The sequence below is a fragment of the Zalophus californianus genome, chromosome 8, assembly GCF_009762305.2.
Source record: "Zalophus californianus isolate mZalCal1 chromosome 8, mZalCal1.pri.v2, whole genome shotgun sequence".
Taxonomy (NCBI): domain Eukaryota; kingdom Metazoa; phylum Chordata; class Mammalia; order Carnivora; family Otariidae; genus Zalophus; species Zalophus californianus.
The window spans coordinates 22253082-22273325 of NC_045602.1; the positions used below are offsets into that span (position 1 = coordinate 22253082).

At 52.3% G+C, this 20244-nt stretch overlaps 3 protein-coding genes across 5 annotated transcripts; 1 reads left to right on the forward strand and 2 right to left on the reverse strand.

Annotated features, from left to right (window-relative positions):
- Window positions 1-3715: 3715 nt before the first annotated feature.
- On the forward strand, window positions 3716-9221 carry ABHD1 (abhydrolase domain containing 1). Its single transcript, XM_027621493.1, is given in 10 exon segments — window positions 3716-3829; window positions 6455-6621; window positions 7378-7404; window positions 7406-7558; window positions 7755-7800; window positions 7959-8071; window positions 8199-8387; window positions 8533-8581; window positions 8679-8839; window positions 8964-9221. Coding segments are annotated over 10 exon segments (1260 nt in total). The 3' UTR covers window positions 9205-9221.
- PREB (prolactin regulatory element binding) lies at window positions 9201-13070 on the reverse strand. Of its 2 annotated transcripts, XM_027621479.1 has the most exons (9): window positions 12680-13068; window positions 11884-12076; window positions 11472-11692; window positions 11214-11294; window positions 10990-11114; window positions 10622-10795; window positions 10409-10481; window positions 10060-10219; window positions 9201-9895 (listed from the first exon to the last, which is right to left on the reverse strand). In XM_027621479.1, exons 1-9 carry the CDS (start codon window positions 12812-12814, stop codon window positions 9801-9803), a joined length of 1257 nt encoding a protein of 418 aa, XP_027477280.1. In that variant the 5' UTR covers window positions 12815-13068; the 3' UTR covers window positions 9201-9800. The 2 variants fall into 2 exon arrangements, with proteins under 2 accessions (XP_027477280.1, XP_027477281.1); XM_027621480.1 differs by lacking the exon at window positions 10060-10219 and having other exon boundaries at window positions 12680-13070.
- A 2336-nt stretch (window positions 13071-15406) lies between these two features.
- On the reverse strand, window positions 15407-17928 carry PRR30 (proline rich 30). Of its 2 annotated transcripts, none has more exons than XM_027622566.2 (3): window positions 17625-17928; window positions 17466-17525; window positions 15407-17212 (listed from the first exon to the last, which is right to left on the reverse strand). In XM_027622566.2, the coding sequence occupies exon 3, from the start codon at window positions 16853-16855 to the stop codon at window positions 15641-15643; it is 1215 nt and encodes a 404-aa protein (XP_027478367.1). In that variant the 5' UTR covers window positions 16856-17212; window positions 17466-17525; window positions 17625-17928; the 3' UTR covers window positions 15407-15640. The 2 variants fall into 2 exon arrangements, with proteins under 2 accessions (XP_027478367.1, XP_027478368.1); XM_027622567.2 differs by having other exon boundaries at window positions 17601-17928.
- Window positions 17929-20244: the final 2316 nt, after the last annotated feature.

The window sequence follows — 20244 nt, forward strand, 5'->3', positions numbered from 1 at the left end:
ACAACCTGCTGGCCCCCAGATGTGCAGGACAAGACAGCAGCTGTTAGTGTGACCGTGACTGCTGGCTGTGCGTGTGAGGCGCCCGTGACGGTAGGGGTGTGGGCGCTGTATCCAGACTGACAAGATGGCCCTGAGAGAGTATGGCCGGCGTGTGAGTGACTGGGTGTGTGACAGGAGAGGACATTCGTGGCACACGTGTCCGGGTATCTGGTGGAACTCTTCCTGAGTTGTCTGTGATGCTGAAGGGACAGCCGTGACTGCCGGTTTCCAGGGAAGGTGTCATTGTGTGGCTGTGACCGTGTGCATCACTGAGAAGTGGCTCCATATGAGACATAGGTGCGGAGGGCCTAGGAAAGGATCATCTTAAGGGCGATGGTGGCAGTCGTTTGTCAGCACAGAGTGTAGCTTTGCAGTCGAAATGGTGTGTCACCTACTTTCGTCACAGTGATCGGTTCCACCTACGCTTCAGACTACATCCTCACCCGCTGGCCCAAGGTCTTAGTTCTTTAAAGGAGTAACTTCAACTCTCCCAGAATCTTCAGAATCTTCAACTTCTCCCTCTCCATCAGTTCTTTCCCATCAGCATCTATCACGACAAACAGACTCTCATCAAGGTCACCCTGTCCTCCTTCCTATGGTGGACACTGCTGCATACTACCCGCTGGAATTACGGTATCCCCTGGCTGCAGCAACACCATTCTTTCTCTTGGCATTTCTTCTTCGTTTTGTGTCCGAGTCCTCTGGGCTGTCTCCTCACTCCCCATCTGCTCATGTGTTCATCTGTTCATGTAGTTTCCGTCACTATCTGTTGTGGGTGGAACTGAGTCCCTCAAAAAGTCATATGTTGTCATCCTAACCCCCAATACCTCAGAATGTGACCTTATGGGGAAATAGGGTCATTGCAGGTATAATTAGTGAAAATGAGGTCATGTTGGCCCACGCTACTCCAATATGACCAGTGTCCATACACACACACACAGGGAGAACAGCATGTGAAGACGCAGACAGAGATTGGAATGAAGCTTCTACATGCCAAGGAATGCCAAAGGTTGCCAGCAAACCCCCGGAAGCTAGAGAAGAGGCATGGAACAGATGCTTCCTCACAGCTCTCAGAAGGAGCCAATCTTTCTGAACCTTGGACTTCTAGTCTCCAGAACTGTCAGACAGTAAACGTCTGTTGTTTAAGACAGCCAGCATGTAGTACTTTGTTATGGCAACCCTGCAAACTAATATATCATTTAAATGCCGATGACTACCGAATCTGAAATTCCAATCTCCGAGCCCCAGACCAATTCAGGAATTGAACATTCTCTAATTTGTGCCTAGATTTTAATTTATAAAGGTGACTGAGTGACAACATGGAGAGGTCAATGCCACTGAAAGAAACATTTAATGTTACAGTTCCCCAAGAAGGGAGAGGCACAGCTCACCACACAGGACAGCCGGGGGAGGCACCAGTGTAGAGGGCAGAAAGGAGCCCGGGGTGGGGGGGGAATGGGGGGGGAGGCACAGGCCACAGCCTTTGCTAAATGGGAAAGGCAAGGCAAGGTAGACAGCTTAGGATTGGCTAGTTGGAGTCATTCAGGCAGGCTTTGGGACATAGGAACCGTCCCTAGTTATCTGACACCTGACCCTGGGTTGATTTTAGGAGAGGGGAAATATTGGTTTGTTGAGTGAGAATTAGATTAAAGAAGCAGCTCAGAGTATGGGCTCTGGATTGCAGGTGAGATGTCAACTTTGGCTGTTAGTTTGGCCCTGTGATTCATGGATGCCAAGTAGACAAATACAGAATCTAAGAAAACACAATTATCAGCGAGCACGCTAACCTCTATGTGTCTAAGAACGAATCTTCCTCCTCCTCAAACCTCCTCTTCCCCAGTTCCGCCAGCCCAGGGACTGGCACTGCCATGCATCCCTGAGTCATACAGTCAGAAACTTGGGACTCCTTCATGATTTCTCCTTCTCTCCCAACCTCCAACCTACCACCAGGTCCTATCAGTTCCGCCTCCTATCCTAAAGATCTTCACTCCTCTTTGGAGCTTCCTCCAGGCCAGGCAGCCATCTGTCATTCCAAAGTTCTCTTAACAGCCTAACTGGCCTGTTTCCTTTCTCAGCCTCCTCCAATCCATTCTCCAAGTTGCCTGAATGGTTCTTCTAAAACACAATTCCGGTCATGTCGCCCACCCCTTCGTAAAACTCTTTGATGGCTTTCCTCCACCCTTTGTTTAAACTCTAACATCCCCCCCCCTTTTTAAAGATTTTATTTATTTATTTGACAGAGAGAGAGAGAGATAGCAAGAGAGGGAACACAAGCAGGGGGAGTGGGAGAGGGAGAAGCAGGCTTCCCGCCGAGCCTGACACGGGACTTGATCCCAGGATCCTGGGATCATAACCTGAGCCGAAGTTGCCCCAAACTCTAATATCCTTTGTGTAGCTGCTCACACCTTGATTCTTGACCATCTCGTATGCCCCAGACACACCAGATTTCTTTTGGTTCCTTTAAGAAGTCTCTCACATCTAGGCTTTTGCTTATGCTGTTTCTGCTCCTGAAACTGTTCTCTCCCCACCTCTCCTTTGCCTGGGAAACTCCTACTCGTTTTTTGGTTTCACCTTAAGTGTACCATCATTTAACATCTGAGTACACTTTATCTGACCCATGGAGTTTGGGCACCCTCCTCAGTGCTCCCACTGCAGCTGTACTTCCCTTACCCAGCCCCATGCCCTATGGCAGGGGTTCAACCCTGACTACACATTTGAATCTTCCAGAGAACATCTAAGTTATATTGACACCTAGGCTCCTCTCCAGACCAACTATAGCAGGGGGTGAGGCCTGGGTGCTGGTAGTTTTTTTAAAACTCCCAGATGATTCCAATCTTCAGTCAAGGTCGCGAACCACTGCTCTGTTAGATTATGTATTTGTTTCCACATTCCAGTGATGAGAGGGAACAGCATCCCCGGGGCATCCCTAGTGCCTGATACAAAGTGGGTGATGAGTACATTCCATCGTGCTTACTTGACAGGGATTAGATGAGACAGTGCAGAGTGACACTGTGTGAATGACTGTAACCTGTGTGTGTGTGTGTGTGTGACTCTATGTGGAATGCCATGCACTCAATAGCTGAAACCTGTGTGACAGTCTGGGGTGTCACAGTGTGAATGTCTGTGTCCAGTCTGGGAAGACCACTGTGAATGGCTGAACACGGTGGGACTGCAGAGCGTTTTCACAAGGTGAGTGGCCGTGTCCTGAGTGGGGAGGTCACAGGATGCCACCACAGGAGTACCTGTGTCCTGTGTGCCAATGACTGGGGACCGTGACCAGGCTGCCTAACTCAAGCGGCCGGGGCACGGTTTGAAGAAGGCGCTGGAGGCACCTCTCACCAAGATGGCGGCGGTGCGGGAGGCCGCTAGTCCTCGCAAGGAGCGGCACCACCGGTGACCGCGAGGCGGAAGCAGGAGGCGCCCGGGCGCGCGACCCGGGCGATGGGGCGGGGAGGCCATCAGCAGGTGACTCGGCTCAGCTCGGCGGCCGGCGAGGTCCCGGCACCGCCCCTCACCACGCCCGCCGCGGGGCCCTGTGGAGGTGGGCGGGACCCGGACCCCCGCCCCGCCCCGCCGCGGCCGCGGTCCCTGCACAGGCCGGCCGATGGCCGGTAACGGGCGGGGCCGGGCGCTGGAGCCGGTCAAGAACTTGGGGGTCGGAACCCAAACACCCAAGATGCCGAGCTCCTCCCAGAGCCCTCAGAATGGCACCTGGACAGAGCCCATCTCCCTGCTTTTAGGTCTTGGCGTCACCCCCTACTTGGGCTACTACTGGAGATATGTGCCCCTGGTGGATGCGGGTGCAGAGCTCTGGCCGGCGGGTTTAGGATCCTCGGGCCTAAGGAGCAGCTTCCAGCCAGGGGCTCGAGCCCTTTGTGGGAGGTGGCACGATTGGGCCTCCCGCAACAGGTGAAATTTGATGCCCCCACCCCACCACCAGCCCTGCCGCGTGCTGCAGCAGGGTTCTGCTTTGCTCTGATCACCTAAGGGAGAGTCGGTTCTTTGCCTGCCTAGATTCTCTGCAGCCCGTAGGCTCCCCGTACCAGTTGGGCCTTTCAGGCACCGGAGGGGTGCTGCTCCCTAGGATGTGGGCAGACATTTGGGGAAGGGCGGGGTAGAAGGCATCCCGAGGTGTCAGGCCGATGCTTTCCTCTTCTAAAAAGGCAGTCTAGCTGAGTTTCTCACTAGCTTCACCGAATAAAGGAACTGGAGGCCTGTGTGGCTCTGGCTAACTCCCCCCACCCCATCAGCTTAGTAGGCCCTTGCTTCTCTCACAGGCTGGGGGAGGTTCCCTGCCTAGCTCAGGACTAATGGATAACCCTGTCGTTCATTCTGCCTTGTTTTAACTTCTAGGCTCTCCATGTATATATGGTGCAGTGGGAAAGTCTGAAGAGATTTTTACTGAAATTTAGATAAAATACATTAATTTACATACCCAGAAAAATCTAAGTCTTTTAAATCTTCATTAAACTGTTCTAGGTAATGGAGTCTAATATAAAACCAATTGATTCAAGCCCTTAAAAAAGATCTATAGGGAATTTAAATGTTGCCTAGACTTTTCTCTATTTTCAGAGCTTTTTACATTCGCATGTATTGTCTGCCTTAATAAAAGATCCAAACCCACAGTACCCTATAAATCTTACCTTCCAAGCCTAATTTCAAAAGTCAGTCATTTCAGACCAGAGCTCTACTTAACTAACCATTTTCCTTTGCTTGCAACCAGCCACGAAGTCAGAGACCTCCGCCTCTTTATATTCCAAACCCTTCCTTGACTTCCAAATGCTGCTTAAAATGCAGGAAGTGCATTCTGGAAGTCCTGAGGAGTTTGGATTGTCCAGCATGTTAATGAATTAGTATCGATTCATCCACAGAGACCAATGGCATATTACTAATTAATTCTCAAGAAATGAGTCAAGAAACTCTTCACTAGAGCTAAAATGAAATTAACCTGTGACCTAATCTGTTCTACACTGAGCTATTTGATCAAAGATTCCAAAAATTAGTAACTCAAAATCCTGGCAACGAGGAGGTAATAGAGTACAGTGACTAAGAGCATGAGCTCTAGAGTCAGACCTGGGTTTGAATCCCAGCTCCACCTCTAGCTGTCTTTGGCAAGATAATTTATTCAACATTCAAACCTGTTCCCATAGGGGAATCACAGGATCTATGCCAAAGAACTGTTGTGAAAATCACAGGATATAATCATGTAAAGTGCTTAGCACAATGCCTGAAACATGTGCACTCAACAAGTTTTACCTACTAGTATTGGTAGTAGCACAATTGCGAATTCCACTTTGCCTCTTGCTTGCTGAGGCACAACTTTGAGGAAACTTCATCTGAGCCATAGTTTCTTCACTTACAAATATCCCAGCCCCTAAGGTTGGGCTTAGCCTAGTACCTGCACATAGCACACAATGAATCACAAGCATCATTATTCCAGGGCTTAAGGAGCAGGGTACAAGTCACATCTCGAGACAGTGGCACGAACAACTTGGCCTCTCTAGTTCATAATTTGCCTAGCCTTTTGTGAGTACTGAGCCTGCAGAAGACCTACAAATCTGATCATCAGGTTCCTTAGGGCTCGCACCAGAAATGCAATTTCTATTTCTTGAGCCTGAGGCCTTTTGGCTTTCTACAGCACACCCCTCTTTCATAAGCCATGTGGCTAGGGCCTCTCACTCACTTGATGTGCAACCAGAAGAACCAGCAGAGGCGTTGAAAGTCAGGGCCAACTCCCCCACTGACCTGTCTGTCCCTGCCACTCTCTGTTACCTTCCTTCTGGCTGGCATAAGAGAAGAGAAAAATCTGTTCCCATCGGGACTATTCCTCCTTTGGAGTATGCTCTAACAGCAAGCCCCATGACTAAGAAAATGAGGTGCTGTGGTCGAAGCCCTTCAGCTGTGAGCACACGCTGTAGGGAATGCGAGTATGTGGCAATGGGGTGCTAAAGCCAGGAGCCAGCATGGCCAGAGCTAGTCTTAGGAAGATGCCAGTGTGGGTAATTCAACTGCAGAGCAAAAGTCACAGACTGAATGGTGCTGTACTTCTTCAGCCTCTGACGGGGATGCCAACCCTTTCCACAAGGAGTCAGTTGGGCAATGTATATTACCTGCTCTCTCCAAACTGGGGCTAGGGCACAGATAGGCTGAGCGGGAGAGTCAGCACTCGGTCAGCTGCAGCAGCTCCCAGCCCTGGCACTGAGTCAGTTCAGTCAGGCCGGGGAGGTGGCACTCCAGGACTGGAGTTCTTGAGGGCTCCGGCTGGACTACGTTCACAGAAGTGACTTGGCCGTTCTGGGCCGAGGTGTGCTAGATTTCTCACCGCCTGAGGCTGGCCTCTGGAGAGGGGTCACGCTGGTGTCGGGTGCCTCACTGGCCTTGCAAACACCAGGGGGTGAGGCAGACTGTGTTGTAGTTGCAGAGGCCTCAACTGGTGACTGGGTCCTGGTTTCTGGCCTTCCTGGAGCAACACTGTCCAGTCACTCTGGAGACTTTCTACCCTACGCTACGGTGTTTTGAGGGACGGCTACAAACCGTCTTCCGAGTGTTACTGCAGTCTCAGCCTCCAGTCCCTTACTGGAGGTAAGAAGGGACAGAGGAGTAAACATGAGGCTGCAACTACCGGGGAATCCTGTCTTCCTTCTTTAAACTGAAGGTAATCTTTGCCCCATCTACCCCGGTGTGTTGGGGGTAACAATGAGTGGCTACATGGAAGGGCTTTTTTTTTTTAATTTTTTAAAAAGATTTTATTTATTTGAGAGAAAGAGAATGAGGGACAGAGAGCATGAGAGGGAGGAGAGTCAGAGGGAGCAGCAGACTCCCTGCTGAGTAGGGAGCCCGATGTGGGACTTGAACCCGGGACTCCAGGATCATGACCTGAGCCGAAGGCAGTCGCTTAACCAACTGAGCCACCCAGGCGCCCTGGAAGGGCTATTTAATTGCTCGACCATGAGGTAGTATTTAATCATTTATGTCCCATTACACCTTGTTACGGTCTTTTTTTTTTTTAAGATTTTATTTGAAAGAGAGAGCATATGAGAGAGAGAACCTGAGCAGGGCCGGGGGCAGAGGGAGGAGCAGGCTCCCCGCTGAGCAAGAAACCCAACTCCATCCCAGGACCCTGGGATCATGACCTGAGCCGAAGGCAGATGCTTAACTGACTGAGCCACCCAGGCGCCCCACACCTTGTAAGGATCTTAATGTCTTGCAAAGTGTATGCCCTCAAATGATGCCAATGGGAAGGTTTGGGAGTTGTTTGTTGATCAAGAGAGGTAAACCTTTTGAAGTACACGGAATTCCTAATAGTATCTTTGTGTACCCTTTTCTCCTGAACCACAGTGAAGTCCTCCACACCCCAGATGGAAGCGTTTCTGCTAGACTGGGCCGGCCGGCACGGCAGCAGTCAGTACCCTGACCCTACTACCCAGCCCATTGTATTACTGCTTCCTGGTATCACAGGCAGTAGCCAGGACTCCTATATCTTCCAACTGGCCAACTAAGCTCTGAGGGATGGTTATAGGTAAGGATGGGCCAAGTCCAGAGAAGTGGGTGGTGTCTGAGAACCTGTAATAGGGAGGTCAATGAAGACCCTGATACCTCTGGGGAGAAGGCACTATATGAAGGGCACCTTCTGACTGGGGTGTTTCTGAAGGCTACCAGAGGGGAGTGGGGCTTCTAGGGAGGGTCTGGCTGAGATGTACCTGTGTGTGCCACAGAGCTGTTGTATTTAATAACCGGGGCTGCCGTGGGGAAGAACTGCTCGTGAGGACCCTCCTTCCCCATTGTAGCCCTTCCCCCCACTCCCTTAAGAGATCCTTGACCCTGGGGCTCTACCTACCTATCCTCCTTCCACGCCCCTTCCACCTTTCCGCCTTCAGGCCAGGGCCTCCCTCCCTCCCCAGTGATCTGGTTTGCCTCAGACCCACAGGGCCTTTTCTGCCAACAATACTGAAGATCTGGAGACAGTCGTGAACCACACAAAGCACCGCTACTCCCAAGCTCCACTGCTGGCCGTGGGCATCTCTCTTGGAGGGTAAGAGTTGCCTGGGCTTGACCCAAAGGCCCAGTCTTCCTTTGTTCCCTCCTCCATGCCCTCCTGCCCTCTCCTCCGTGCCCGCTCACTAATGCAAACCCTTCTTTCGTGGCCCCTGGCCCATCAGGGTACTAGTGCTGAACCACCCAGCACGAACAGGGCAGGCTTCGAGGCTGGTGGCGGCACTGACTCTATCTGCGTGCGGGGATTCCTCTGAGACCACCCGCTTCCTGGGGACCCCACTCCACTCACTGCTCTTCAATCAGCGCCTCACTGCTGAGCTCTGCCACATTGTGAACCGACAGGGTCTTGGCAAGTGGGAGGAGGCAGCAGACAGGGAGGGATGGCGGACACACCAGGTTCTCCCAGTGCTCAGATCAGTTCTCTGTCTGGGTTTGCTCACTCATGAGACAGACAGGGTCAGGTCCAGGGGAGGCAAACCTCTATGAACTCTTTTGCAGAAACAGAAAGGTGATGGAAAAGGTTGGGAACGTAGACTTCGTGCTACAGGTATAGTCTTTCAACCACTACCCCCTGCCCAAAGTTGTTCAGTTATCTTCTACTCCCTAGCCTCATCTTAGCCTATCCCACCCTCGACCCCGGGCAGGCCCGCACAATCCACCAGTTTGATGAGTGCTATGCAACTGTGGCCTTTGGATATCAAGACTGTGTTACCTACTATCAAACAGCAAGCCCAAGAACCACGGTAGATGCCATCCAGACCCCTGTGCTCTGCCTCAATGCAGCTGACGACCCCTTTTCCCCAATCCATGATGAGCAGCCTGAATCTGGATGCTTTAGAGGCCCCAGGGAAAATGGGCCATGAGGTGCAAGTGGAGAGCACCTGGGCTCTCAGGAAAGGCCTGGGTTCTGACCTCCTCTCCAACCCTCCCCAAGCCCTTCCCCTACAGGCTGCCCAATGCTCTGCCCACGTGGCACTGCTCATCACAGCCCGGGGTGGCCACATTGGCTTCCTGGAAGGGCTGTTCCCCTGGCAGCACTGCTACATGACCCGCCCCTTACATCAGTACACCAAAGCCGTCTTCCAGCCCTCGGCGGAGCTGCTCAACCTCAGCGGTCTCTTCCCCTTCCAAGAGAGGCAAGAGCTGACAGGAGTACCACCAGGGTCTTAATTCAGTCTTCGCTTATTTATTAAATATCAACTTTTCCCGAAGAACGGGCTGAGGTTCATTTTCCCTTTTCTCAAGGTTAGGGTAGACCATCCAGGAACTTACTGTGTCTGTAGCCGAGCTGGCCTGGAGCTACCAGCTGGACCCAGAGACGACAGCTTGAGTCTTCCTTTTGCCCCTTCCTTCCCTAACTACAAGTCCCAGGCCAGGGCCTGCCCCAGCAAACACCAGGGGCTCATGTGAAGAGCAACTGATGGACAGCAGTATCTTCAGGTTCTTGGGCATCCTCACATATTTCTGGAGGGAGAACACGCTCAACTCTGGAGCCTCTGTTAGGCAGAGGGAAAGATGCAGGTGGAGTGGCCTCGGCTGCAGGTACCACTGTCCTGGGTGGATCCACAGATGATGAAGGGTTCCCAGGACTCAGAGTCACACAGGGCCATAGCCAAGCTTTCACTGGGCGGGGCAGGCAGTGCCCATCAGTCTCATCAGAAGCAACCCCAACTGTGGACCCAGGTGGGGTGAGCAACGGGGTGCAGGCCTCCACTCTGGTATATAAGATGGCAGTGTCCACACTCGATTCCCCAGGAGCATGAAGGCTAAAGAAAACCTGGGAAGACACCCTGGAGCAGCACGATGGTCATAACAATAAGCCCGACACAGAGCAGGAGCAACAACCAGACAGGAACACTCCCTGCATGAGGGTAAGGAAAGAAGTCAGCAGGCAAAGGGATTCACAGCCCTAAGAACAGAACCGTTTAAGAGGGGGGGCAGATGGCTACAGACAAGCAGCCCATTCTCCAGGGGGCAAGTTTCTGCTATAGCTAGAGGTAGGTACCCCCCACCCCAATGACTCACTCCGCGAGGGCAGCAGGTGCAGCTGGCAACGACTGTCCACAGCCACAGAGAACAGGGCAGTTTCATGGAACCCGAGGAGCTCTGGACCACGACCCTTCTCAGGTAGAAAGGCCACATCCGTCACGACAATGCCATGAGCCTCCTTCACATAGTAGAGGCGCTGGAGACAGAAGAACTAGTGAGGCAAGGCCTAGTTGGAAACATTCCTTCTGGAAAACATGCTCCCTTGTCCCCAGATGGCCTTCCCTCTATGGGCTGGGCCAGACTCCTTCCCGCACACTTAGATTGAAGCAGGTCTAGATTCTCCCCCTCAAGAGCCCCCAGGGCTGTGCCCACCTCTACGCCTTACCTGGAGAGAGAAAGCTATGTAGATGGCGACAGAGCCGGTGACTGTGCCCAGGCCTAGGAAGGTACCCGACTCACTGCAACAAACAAAGTGTACACTGTTCTGGAGGCCTGTGCAGCAAAATTCACTAACAGTGGTCTTCAGAGCCTCAGACCGGACACCTTCCCAAGTTCCCCCAGGCACCCCGCAACCAGTCAAGCCACCACTGTCTCACACCTGACACTAAGGCAGGAGATGACTTCATGGCCACAGGACTTGGTCCGAAGGGGCAGGAAGGTGGAGCCATCCCAGGCTGTGAGGTAGCAGGGTGGGGGCTGGCGCAGACGCTTGTGGGGAATCTGCACTGTGAAGAGTCGCAGCCTGGTAGGTTGGTCTGGAACCTGCCCAAACCTGGGGGGGGGGGGGGCAGGCGGAGAGGCTGTTCAGCTCCCGGGGCCTGCCTAGCCCTTCTCAGAGGCTTGTGCCCTCCTGTACCCTGGTCAGGCCTGGGGTAATACCCACCAAGGTTGCAACCCTCCCCAGCTTCCCCCCTCCCCACCAAATCTAGGCTGGGCCTCTTTTAGCTACCCTCTGGGGTCTCACACCTGCAGGCCTGGTAGCGGTAAGGCGTGTTAGAAAAGGTGGGTCCGTTCTCTTGCCAGTGCAGCTGTGTCACCAGCTGATCCTTCTGCCACACGGAGGCCTTAAGGTCCCAGCCCACAGTTACCAACTAGTCAGGAATCAAGATTCCAAGGATGGACAGTTAGGGGATCCACCTACTGGACAAGCAGCATCATCACCTACTTTCACCACCCTCTCACTTCCTCACCTTGCCATTAGGCCCCAAAGCCAGGTCCTCAATCTCTCCTTCGTGGGCTCTGAACTCCAGAACTTTCTCTAGGCTGGGTACCTGCAGCCAAACCACCAGCATGGTTACCCCAGGTAACTGGCAAGGCGCCATGATCCCCACCCGTCTCTGCCACTCAGTGCAGGCTTCACTCACAAGTCTCCCAGAACCCAGGTTCAATTTCTCACAATTCTGGCCTTGTTGCTATCGACACTGATCCCCTAATCCCCCAAATCATACCTTCCAGATACGAACGTAGCCATCCGTCCCTCCAGTGGCAAGCAGGGTGTTATCATGGTTGAAGCATACAACTTTCTGAAACGGATCAGGGCTGAAGTCTGTCTGCACCGCTTGCAAATTCTCTACACTGAGTTCTATCCCCTCCTGGTGGGTTTCAGCTCCAGACTTCTTCTCTACTGGGGCTGCCCCCTTCCTCTGTCGAGGCCCCTGCTCCTTGCAACCTGCAATACAAAGAGCCTGCCAGGTTCCAGGCTTCTATAGTAAGTGGTACTGGTCTCCTCCCTAGTAGTGAACATCCGGCTTCTTCCCTGCTACCACAACCCACACTTCCAGCCCCACTTCTTTTAGAAACCAAAATAAGTGATCTTACTCATTTAACCCTTTCCCCAAAGCGAAAGAGGGAGCTTCTCACCTGCCTTCTCTGCCTTGGTTTTGCCCTTCTGCTGATGGGTCTGGAAGCGCAGGAGCTGACAGTGGGCATCCTGCCCTGCGGCAAGGATGTTACCAGCCAGTGCCAAGTTCATGGTAGCCCGTGTCTCTGTGTCATGGGAGTGTAGCAAAGAGGCACTCAGGCGCCCATTAATCTGCTCTAGCTGTAGAAAGTGCTGTGGAAGAGAGAACCAGGATGAGCAAGGTTCAGGGGTGCCCAGAGAGCACCTCAAGGGCAAACTTAGATCCTATAGTCTAAAGCCCTACCCCTTTGATTACTGCACTTTCTACTTTAAAAGGCTTTTTCCAGCCTGCTTGCTTCTTTCCCTTTCTTGGTTTCTTTCTTTCAAACCGCACAAATCTGTACAGGAAGGAGGGTTAGGATTAATACTTCCAGTTCACAAAATAACAGGGTGACCCTCAGAGGACTGAAAAAACCTAGCCTAAAGGCCAAATGCAGCATTCCTGCCGCTGCTGGAGAGCAGTGGGACAAGTCTTTGCGGCGCCCCCAGAAAAGTCCAGGATTAAGACCCCTGGAGCTGCTCTTGAGGTCGAGTTGAAGCCTAAGTTCCTGCCTAAGCGGCGCTGTGTATTTTTACTCTACCTTAGGAGTTGCTGGTGAGTAAGTTCTTAGCTGAAATTCGCGCTGGGGCGCCCGAAAAGCCTAGACTTCCCACCGGGGAGAGGTAAGGTCTGAAGCTTGAGGTGCGGCCATCCCCAAGATCCCCTACCACCATCACCCCTGGCGTGACCCGGCCCCAGTGGCCCTGAGCTCTCACCACGCCATTCTTTATGCCCGTCTTGGCAGCGCCTCCTCCGCCTGCAGCGATGAGCAGCCCCGTGCTGGGGTCGACCTGAAGCGCATACAACGGGAACGGGGCCCGGTACAGCTCTGGCGCCCGTCGCCGGCCCATCCTGCTCGCGGCGCGCTTCACTGTACGTACCGCGGCACCCGGGACATGCCGCGCCGGCTTTTGACCCCTGTCCCGGTCGCTATTTAACTTGGTCCTGTGGCCGCCAGGAATATTCCCGACTCCTCTGTCACAACCTCCGAGCTGCCAAAACTCTAACCCAGCGATTTGCCAAAACGACACTCAGTGACCCGGATCTCCACCGCCCGTCTTTAACCGGGTCTGCGTGTCGCGCAGTGCGCACGCGCACCTAGCCCGCTGCTCTCCTTGCGCAGGCGCAGGACCGCCAATACGCGTCAGCACTAGCGGGCCGGTGCCCCAACACCCGCTTCAGGATTCCGTCCCCCTTGTGACGTCAGCCTCCACCATGTTTGTGCAGGGTCGCGAGGCTTGCTCCTCTTCCAGGGGCTCGGCTTGGTGATCCCTAAAAGTTAAGGGATGTTAGCAAACCTTTAATAAATCTGTGGCGGCTCTTGGCTTGCTCATTTGGTAGAGCATGTGACTCTTGATCATAGGATTATAAATTTGAGCTTTGAGCTCCACGTTGGATGTAGAGATGACTTAAAAAAACATCCTTGGTTACGGCTGTCCCCATTTCAGGAGTGATACAGAAGCTCAGTCCTTACCTTTTATCTCAGAGACGGAGTGATTTGTTGCAGGTCACACACCTTGGAAATTCAGCATTTGGGAACATGAACTGTGTCTTTTGCCTTTTAATGGAGGCAGAGTGGGCTTTAAAATAAAACTGGCTTCAAATCCTCAATCCACCACTGCCTGGTTTAAGGAAACCGCAATTTACCTTAGCCAAGCACCTATCCCCTGTGGCTGGCAGATTTGAGAGTTGGCCATTCTTGTGGCTCTGCACACGACAGCCTTCAAGCGTTTGGGAGGGGGCTGCTCCCTGCTGACACCCTCAGAGGGAGGCAACTTGGCTCCCAGGCAGGGCAGGTCTCTTTTTTGCCTGGCATTTCCATCTTCCTGAGGGGGTCCCTTGGGTTTCCGATCTTCAACCTGAGACTCTTCATGTTTCTCTGCAAGTGAACCCTAGGAATGTCCGTCCCTTCAAGGAGACACCTCTTGCTGCTTCCCTGGCTGCCTAAGTAAGCATTCTTGTTAGCCTAAGGTGCACTCAGGAAGGAGCCCAGTGGCTTCATCTTTGGGAATGCTGTTGTCTGTCCCACCACATTGAATTAAATGTGTAAAGGGCCCCGCAGAACTGTCTGCACATCTCAGGTGCTCAGGCCTTATGGACTCCATGCCCTCCTCAGATACATGGCACCTACTCTCCTGGTCACCCTGTTTGACTCTCCGCCTCCCCTTGTTTAGTTGTGGTCCCCAGTAGGTTCAGCTACCCACTGTGTCATGCCACTTCGAAGAATGAAAAGGTAGACCAGACGAAGAGTGGTGGGCAGCAAAGCAAAGTTTATTGAGCGACAGCACAGAGCTCCGACAGAGGGAGGGGACCCGAGAGGGTTGCCAATGTGGTGGTTAAATCTAGGGGTTTTTATGGGTGATTTGGTGGGGCTGTTTTAATCTGATTAACCCTCCATGGGACCGTCACCCAGTCAGGTTTTTTGTCCACACGCTCATCTACCTATCAGGTAATTGTTCAGGTGGGAAAGGGTGGAGGGCTTCTTCCAGGGTGGTGTTTCATAGTAGCCTCAGGGATCAAGAGGGTGGGGCTGCCACTGCCTTAAGGCATGCTGGTCGGCCACAGGCCACTAGATCAAGCTCTTAGCTTAAATATCCCACTGGCTGTTGACCTGCCCCTCCCTCCCCCGGGGCCTGGGTTAGGACACCCAAGGCCATTCCCTTCCTTTCTAAAGTTGTAAATCCTCCCAGTTGAAAGACTTAAAGCTGGGACACTGAGTAAAGCCTAGAATAACAGGATGGGGGCTTTTTCCTTTTAAGGGTGGTTTCCTCTTAGGACGGACGGGGAGGGGGGGCACTTACCCCTGCCTGCCTGCCTTCCGACTACCCTCCATCAATGTGGGAAACGAAGGCAAAAGAAAAAAATTAGATTTCTTTGTAACTTAACAGCCCATTGACAAGTCCTTGAGACAGGGGAGTGGGGGGTGACCTTCCCCTAGAAACTCCACTGCCTCAATGTTAATACTTTGCTAGAGGCAAAAGGCAACCTTAGCTTAACATTATCCTAACTGTGCAGGATCCTGGACGTGTCCTTTAACAAATAAAAATTCCTTTGAAAACTTCCTTTATCTCTAACCCCAAGATATATGTTAGCGATCATCCTCCAAGCATATGGCCCACTGATAAACATCTGAAAGGTCTCATGACTAACATTTTATTAGACAGTAATAAATGACCTTTTCCTAACAATAGCTAGCCCCCTCAAGGTCCTGGAAACCTTGCTTCCAAAATTCCTTAGAGACTTAGGCTATCCCTAACCCCCTCCCAACTTGAAAGTATATAATCAGCCATTCCTCACAACCCCAGTGCAGCTCCTTCTGCCCACGGGTCCTATCCACGTGCTTTAATAAAACCACCTTTTTGCACCAAAGGCGTCTCAAGACTTCTTTCTTGACTGTTTACTCCAAACCCCAACATTTCCACATCAGACACAAGTTTTGCAGGGTCGGGCTTTATTGATACACTACAGGCTGAATGGGGTCTAAGGTGTCCTTCATCCTCTTCAGCCAGGAGAGAGCAGACTCCATAAGGGGCTCCCAGGGTTCAAGGCTGGAGAACACACCTGACCTCCTGCCAGCCAGCCCTTCAGGGTGTCTCGGGGACTCCCCAAGATCTGGGGCCTGGTGGGGGCAGCGGGGTTCGGAGGAGGTGCTCCAGAGAGCCTCCTCGGCTCTGGAACTAGGGTGGTGACTTTTGGAGAATGGGCTCTGGAGAGGCAGGCCCCATGGACACAGAGAAAGGCCTGGGTTTCAGGGAGACAGTGGCTTGTTTGGGTGCCTGAGGTAGAGGCCCTGAAAAGCGCATAGAGTTTGGTGACTGAAGGCCTGTAGATCTGAGACTCGTGGCCTGGGAGGATGTGCCCCGGGCTGGATGGGCCCGCGCCTGAGCCCCTGCTGCTTGAGCTGCTGGAGCCTGGGATGCCGGGGTTTGATATCCATGGGCCCGAGCAGCCTTGCCCTGAGGCCCTGCTTCCTCTGGCCTTCTTTCTGGCAAGAGATGCAAGGCCCTGGCCTGGCCCCGAGGCAAGCGGAGGCCAAAACCAATGCCTATGCGGAGTGGTCCGGATTCCTGGCCCTGTGCACAGGGCAGTAGCTGGGGAAAGGCAAGCAGCCGGGGTCCAGTCCTGTACCTGGGGATGGGGCAAGAGGGGCTGCGCGGCTTGAGGCACACCAGGCAAATGGGATATTCTACAACTGGGGCCTGGCCAGTTCTCCCTAGCCACAGGCGCTGCAAAAGCAGGAGCCGCAGGTCGTGGGCAATGCGCCGGTGCCCCAGATGGGCCACCAGGGCATGGGCCAGGGCTCCTGGGTCCCTGAACTCTGCAGGGTCCCTCTCGCTTGCCACGCATTCCCCCACCGCCCCAGGGGAGCTGGTGTCCCCGTACTGATGCCAGGGCGATGTCTGTCTGTTTGAGTGGACCCCACCAGAAGGTAGGCTGAGGGTCGGGGAAGTGACGGTGGAGCTAGGGCGGTCTCCTGTGGGGGAAGGAGAATGGCAATGAGAGTGGGGGAGAGAGGTGTTCTGTAGCTGAGAGGGAGAGGAGGAATGCGTGTGAGTAGGGGAGGGGTGTAGCTGGTGGGAGGGCGAGGAAGACTGGGGGCAGGAAAGAGAGAGGTAATTCTGATGAAAGAAACTGGGGGAACTTGGGAGAGAGGAAGAGTAAGGGTGTAGGATAAAGTCAGAATTTGAGTCAGAAGAGTAGAAATGGGAGCCTGGAGAGTGCGACCCTGGTGGAGGGGAGCAAGGGGAGTGGAAGAGAGGGGGTGGTCGCGGGGGAGGCAGAGGCTGTAAGTTGCTGGGTGGGGAGTGCACAAGTTGAGAGGGGCCCAGAGAGGGGTGCCCAGGGGGCGCTGCGTTCTGTAGCAGCACCTGGTCCTTGTTTTGAGGCAACATCGCCTTGAATCAGAAGGGGCTGGGGCCTCAAGACCAGAGACGAGAGACCTGGCAGAATCAGGACCAGTATCTCAGAGGCCAGACCTGGCTGAGAAATCAGGGCCTTCTGTGCGCAAGTGTGGCTCCAGCCCAGGGTTGGTGTAGCTGTTGGTGGCAGGACAAGGAGACCCCCAGCCCTGTAGCACTAGGCTCTCTGAGTGTTTGGATGGGAGCTTGGGTCTAAACTTGGCCTCTCACTTTGCAGTCAGCCATTGATGAGGGATGTATAAGGATGGAGAATCAGAGCTGCCTCTTGGGAGCTGAGGGACAGCATCAGTCATCTGGGTGCGCTAGGGAGGAAGACACAGCCCATGGGACCTGTAGAGAAAGAAACAGAATCTAAGATATTGGGAGAATTGGTCCACTTCTGGCTCTGAAGACTGATTTACCAAGACCCTAAATCCTTGCACCTTTGGGGTCAGAAGAGCTGGCAAAATGCTCCAGGGGAGGTGAGAGATGAGGAGAAGAATGGTGGGGGGGGGGGGGTAGAACGGAGGTGGAGAAGTGGGCTTGAGGATGGCCGCTGAGGTGGGATGAGAAATTGTGGTGTTCTGGTGCTGTGAGCTCTTACCAATGAGGGTTCCTCTGAGCTGTGAGCTGTGTTTCACAAGGCGCTTCAGCAGTGAGGAACCTGGGAGAGAGAGGGACAGTCACAAAATGGTGGCTACACCCCCTCTGTCCCCAGCATCTGTCACCCTAAACTCACTCTGACCCAGGTTTCTGTCCGAACCTTGCTCTCGGTGGTCCTCCAGCCAGGAGGAGGTCTTCTGTTACAGATTTTTGCTCCCCTAAACCTGAGTCAGGGATTCTGCAAGCATCCTGGTTTCCTGCCCATCCGGTTTCCCTGACTCCTTGTCACCCCTGATGCTGATGTCCTCTGGCTCGGCCGGGCCCTCAGCACGCCCAGCAGCGGGAGCAGCACCACCAGCAGCCGTGGGGCCAGCTGGTGAAAACTTCTGGGAGACTGAACTTTGTCTAAGGGGCGGCGTTGCCGCCCCCCTAGGGAGCTATGAGCCCCATTCCTTGGGGGGCAGTTCTGCCTGGCATCTCGTGCCTATGTCACAAAGGTCAGGTGCTGACATAATACATTCTCCTCCTCAAGGCTCTAGGACCTTCCTTCAGAGATCATCCAAAGGCTGGCCCTTGACAAAACTAAAGCAGACAAAATTCTTTGGGGGCACTCGGTCTCCACGTCAGGACCTACCTCCCCCCTCCTCTCTGCCCATAATATTTCCCAGTTCCCACCGCCTCCTACATCTGGGGTTCTCTCCAACCCTACGGCCTCTCTCAGCTGGGCTTTCTCTTCAAAGCCCTGTTTTCTTTTGCTTTCTGAGCAGTGGCTCATGCTCTATACCATTTCCGCCCTTGGGATATACTTCTATGTTTTAATAACTATTTTCTCAGCAGCTTTAGTGAGTATAACTCACACACCATAAATTCCACCCATTTAAAGTGTGCAATTCACTGTTTTCTAGTTTACTCACAGGTTACACAACTATCACTTATACCTAAGCATGTTCTTCCTTTGGCTGGTATCTATATCTAGACAGATAAATGATAGTTACAGATATATTCTATTGGTGTCCTTCCAAAAAAGTATCTGTTTCATTTAAGTCATCTATTCTTATTGACATACAGTTGTGTATATTTATGTATAGCGATAGGCAGATAGACAGATAAGAGATTTATTATAAGAAATTGGCTCATGTATCTATGGAGGCTGAGAAGTCCGAAGGTCTGCAGTCAGCAAGCTAGATACCAGGAGAGCTAATGGCATAGTTCCGGCCCAAGTCCAAAGGCCTGAGAACCAGGAGAGCTGATGGTGTCAGTTCCAGTCCAAATCTGAGTCCAAAGGCAAGAGAAAACTGATGCCCCAGCTTGAAGATAACCAGGCAGCGAGAGTGAATTCCCCCTTACTCTGCCTTTGTTGTTCTATTCAGACCTTCAATGATTGGATGAGGCTCACCCACAATAGGGAGGCAAGTTGCTTCACTCAGTTTACCAATTCAAACATTAATCTCATCCAGAAACACCCTCACAGACACACTCGAAATAATGTTTAACTAAATATATGGGCACCCCATGGCCCAGTCAAATTAACACATAAAATTAACCATCACAATATGTGACTGAAAGATGAGATGCCCTTCCAAGGAGCTATGATGCCTATATTAAAGGAGGCTGTGCCCATATCAATATTTCTAAATGTCCTGGTGCCTGGGTGGCTCAGTCTGTTAACTGTCCGCCTTTGGCTCAGGTCATGATCCCAGGGTCCTGGGATCGAGCCCTGTGTTGGGCTCCCTGCTCCACGGGGAGCCTGCTTCTCCCTCTGCCTCTCCCCCCCACCCCCACCCCCGCTTGAGCTCTCTCTCTTTCAAATAAATAAAACTCTTAAAAAATATATTTCTAATTGTCTTTTTTTTTTCAGGTACCCTGGAGGTTTATCGAGTCCAGGCAAGTCATAATAAATTCAGGAATGAATAGGAGTCACGGCTTATATAAAGTGAGAGACTGGCACTTGATGAAAAGGTGGGTGGTGGGAAAGGAAAACCAGGCAAAATCTCGGGCACATCCATTTTAGAGAGGAGGAAATAGGTGAGTTGTGATCCAGCCTTAGGGACTGAGGGACTTCCTAGGACGTGAGACTTTTAGTGCTAAAACCAAGACAGTTCTGGATAAACTGGGACAATTGGTCACCCTAGAACTTGGCTCCTCTTGGAAAATATTCATGTTCCCCTAGGGGTATGAGGACCCCACATTGAAGATTGCTGTTCAAACAAAAATTTCTATAATAACTTCAATTTACACTAACCAATCTCTCCCTTAGTTTATGTTAATTACTCTATGCTTAGTAAAATTTTATTGACCAAGTGAGTAGAGGTTCTCTAAGCACTTGGCGTCCCAGTTGGAAACGTGATATTGTAATGAACTTGTTTCAGTTTGCTAGTTGTTTCCTGTTGTAGATATATATTATCTACCACACACTCTTTCCACCCTCCCCTTCTCCAATCCTAGGCAAGAACACTGTGTTTTACTTCTTTCCAATGCTATATAGCACGCTCTTTCCAGAAATCTGCACGTTTCTTTTCTTTTTTTTAAGATTATTTATTTATTTGAGAGAGAGAGAGAGCATGAGAGGGGGGAGGGTCAGAGGGAGAAGCAGACTCCCCGCTGAGCAGGGAGCCCAATGTGGGACTCGATCCCGGGACTCCAGGATCATGACCAGAGCCAAAGGCAGTCGCTTAACCAACTGAGCCACCCAGGCAGTGCCCTGCACATGTTTCTTAAGACGATAGATGACTGAATGGGTAAATTGAAAATTACTTAAGAAAATTCGACTTTGGCACTTT

Excerpts from the sequence above, each read along its gene's own strand:
- PREB (XM_027621479.1), bottom strand. The coding sequence starts at position 12,814 with ATGGGCCGGCGACGGGCGCCAGAGCTGTACCGGGCCCCGTTCCCGTTG. Across the intron at positions 10,796-10,989 it reads TACCGCTACCAGGCCTGCAG|GTTTGGGCAGGTTCCAGACC; the intron begins GTGTGAGACCCC and ends CCCCCCCCCCAG. Across the intron at positions 9,896-10,059 it reads GCACCTGCTGCCCTCGCGGA|GGAGTGTTCCTGTCTGGTTG; the intron begins GTGAGTCATTGG and ends ACCCTCATGCAG.
- PRR30 (XM_027622566.2), bottom strand. The coding sequence starts at position 16,855 with ATGTTGCCTCAAAACAAGGACCAGGTGCTGCTACAGAACGCAGCGCCC.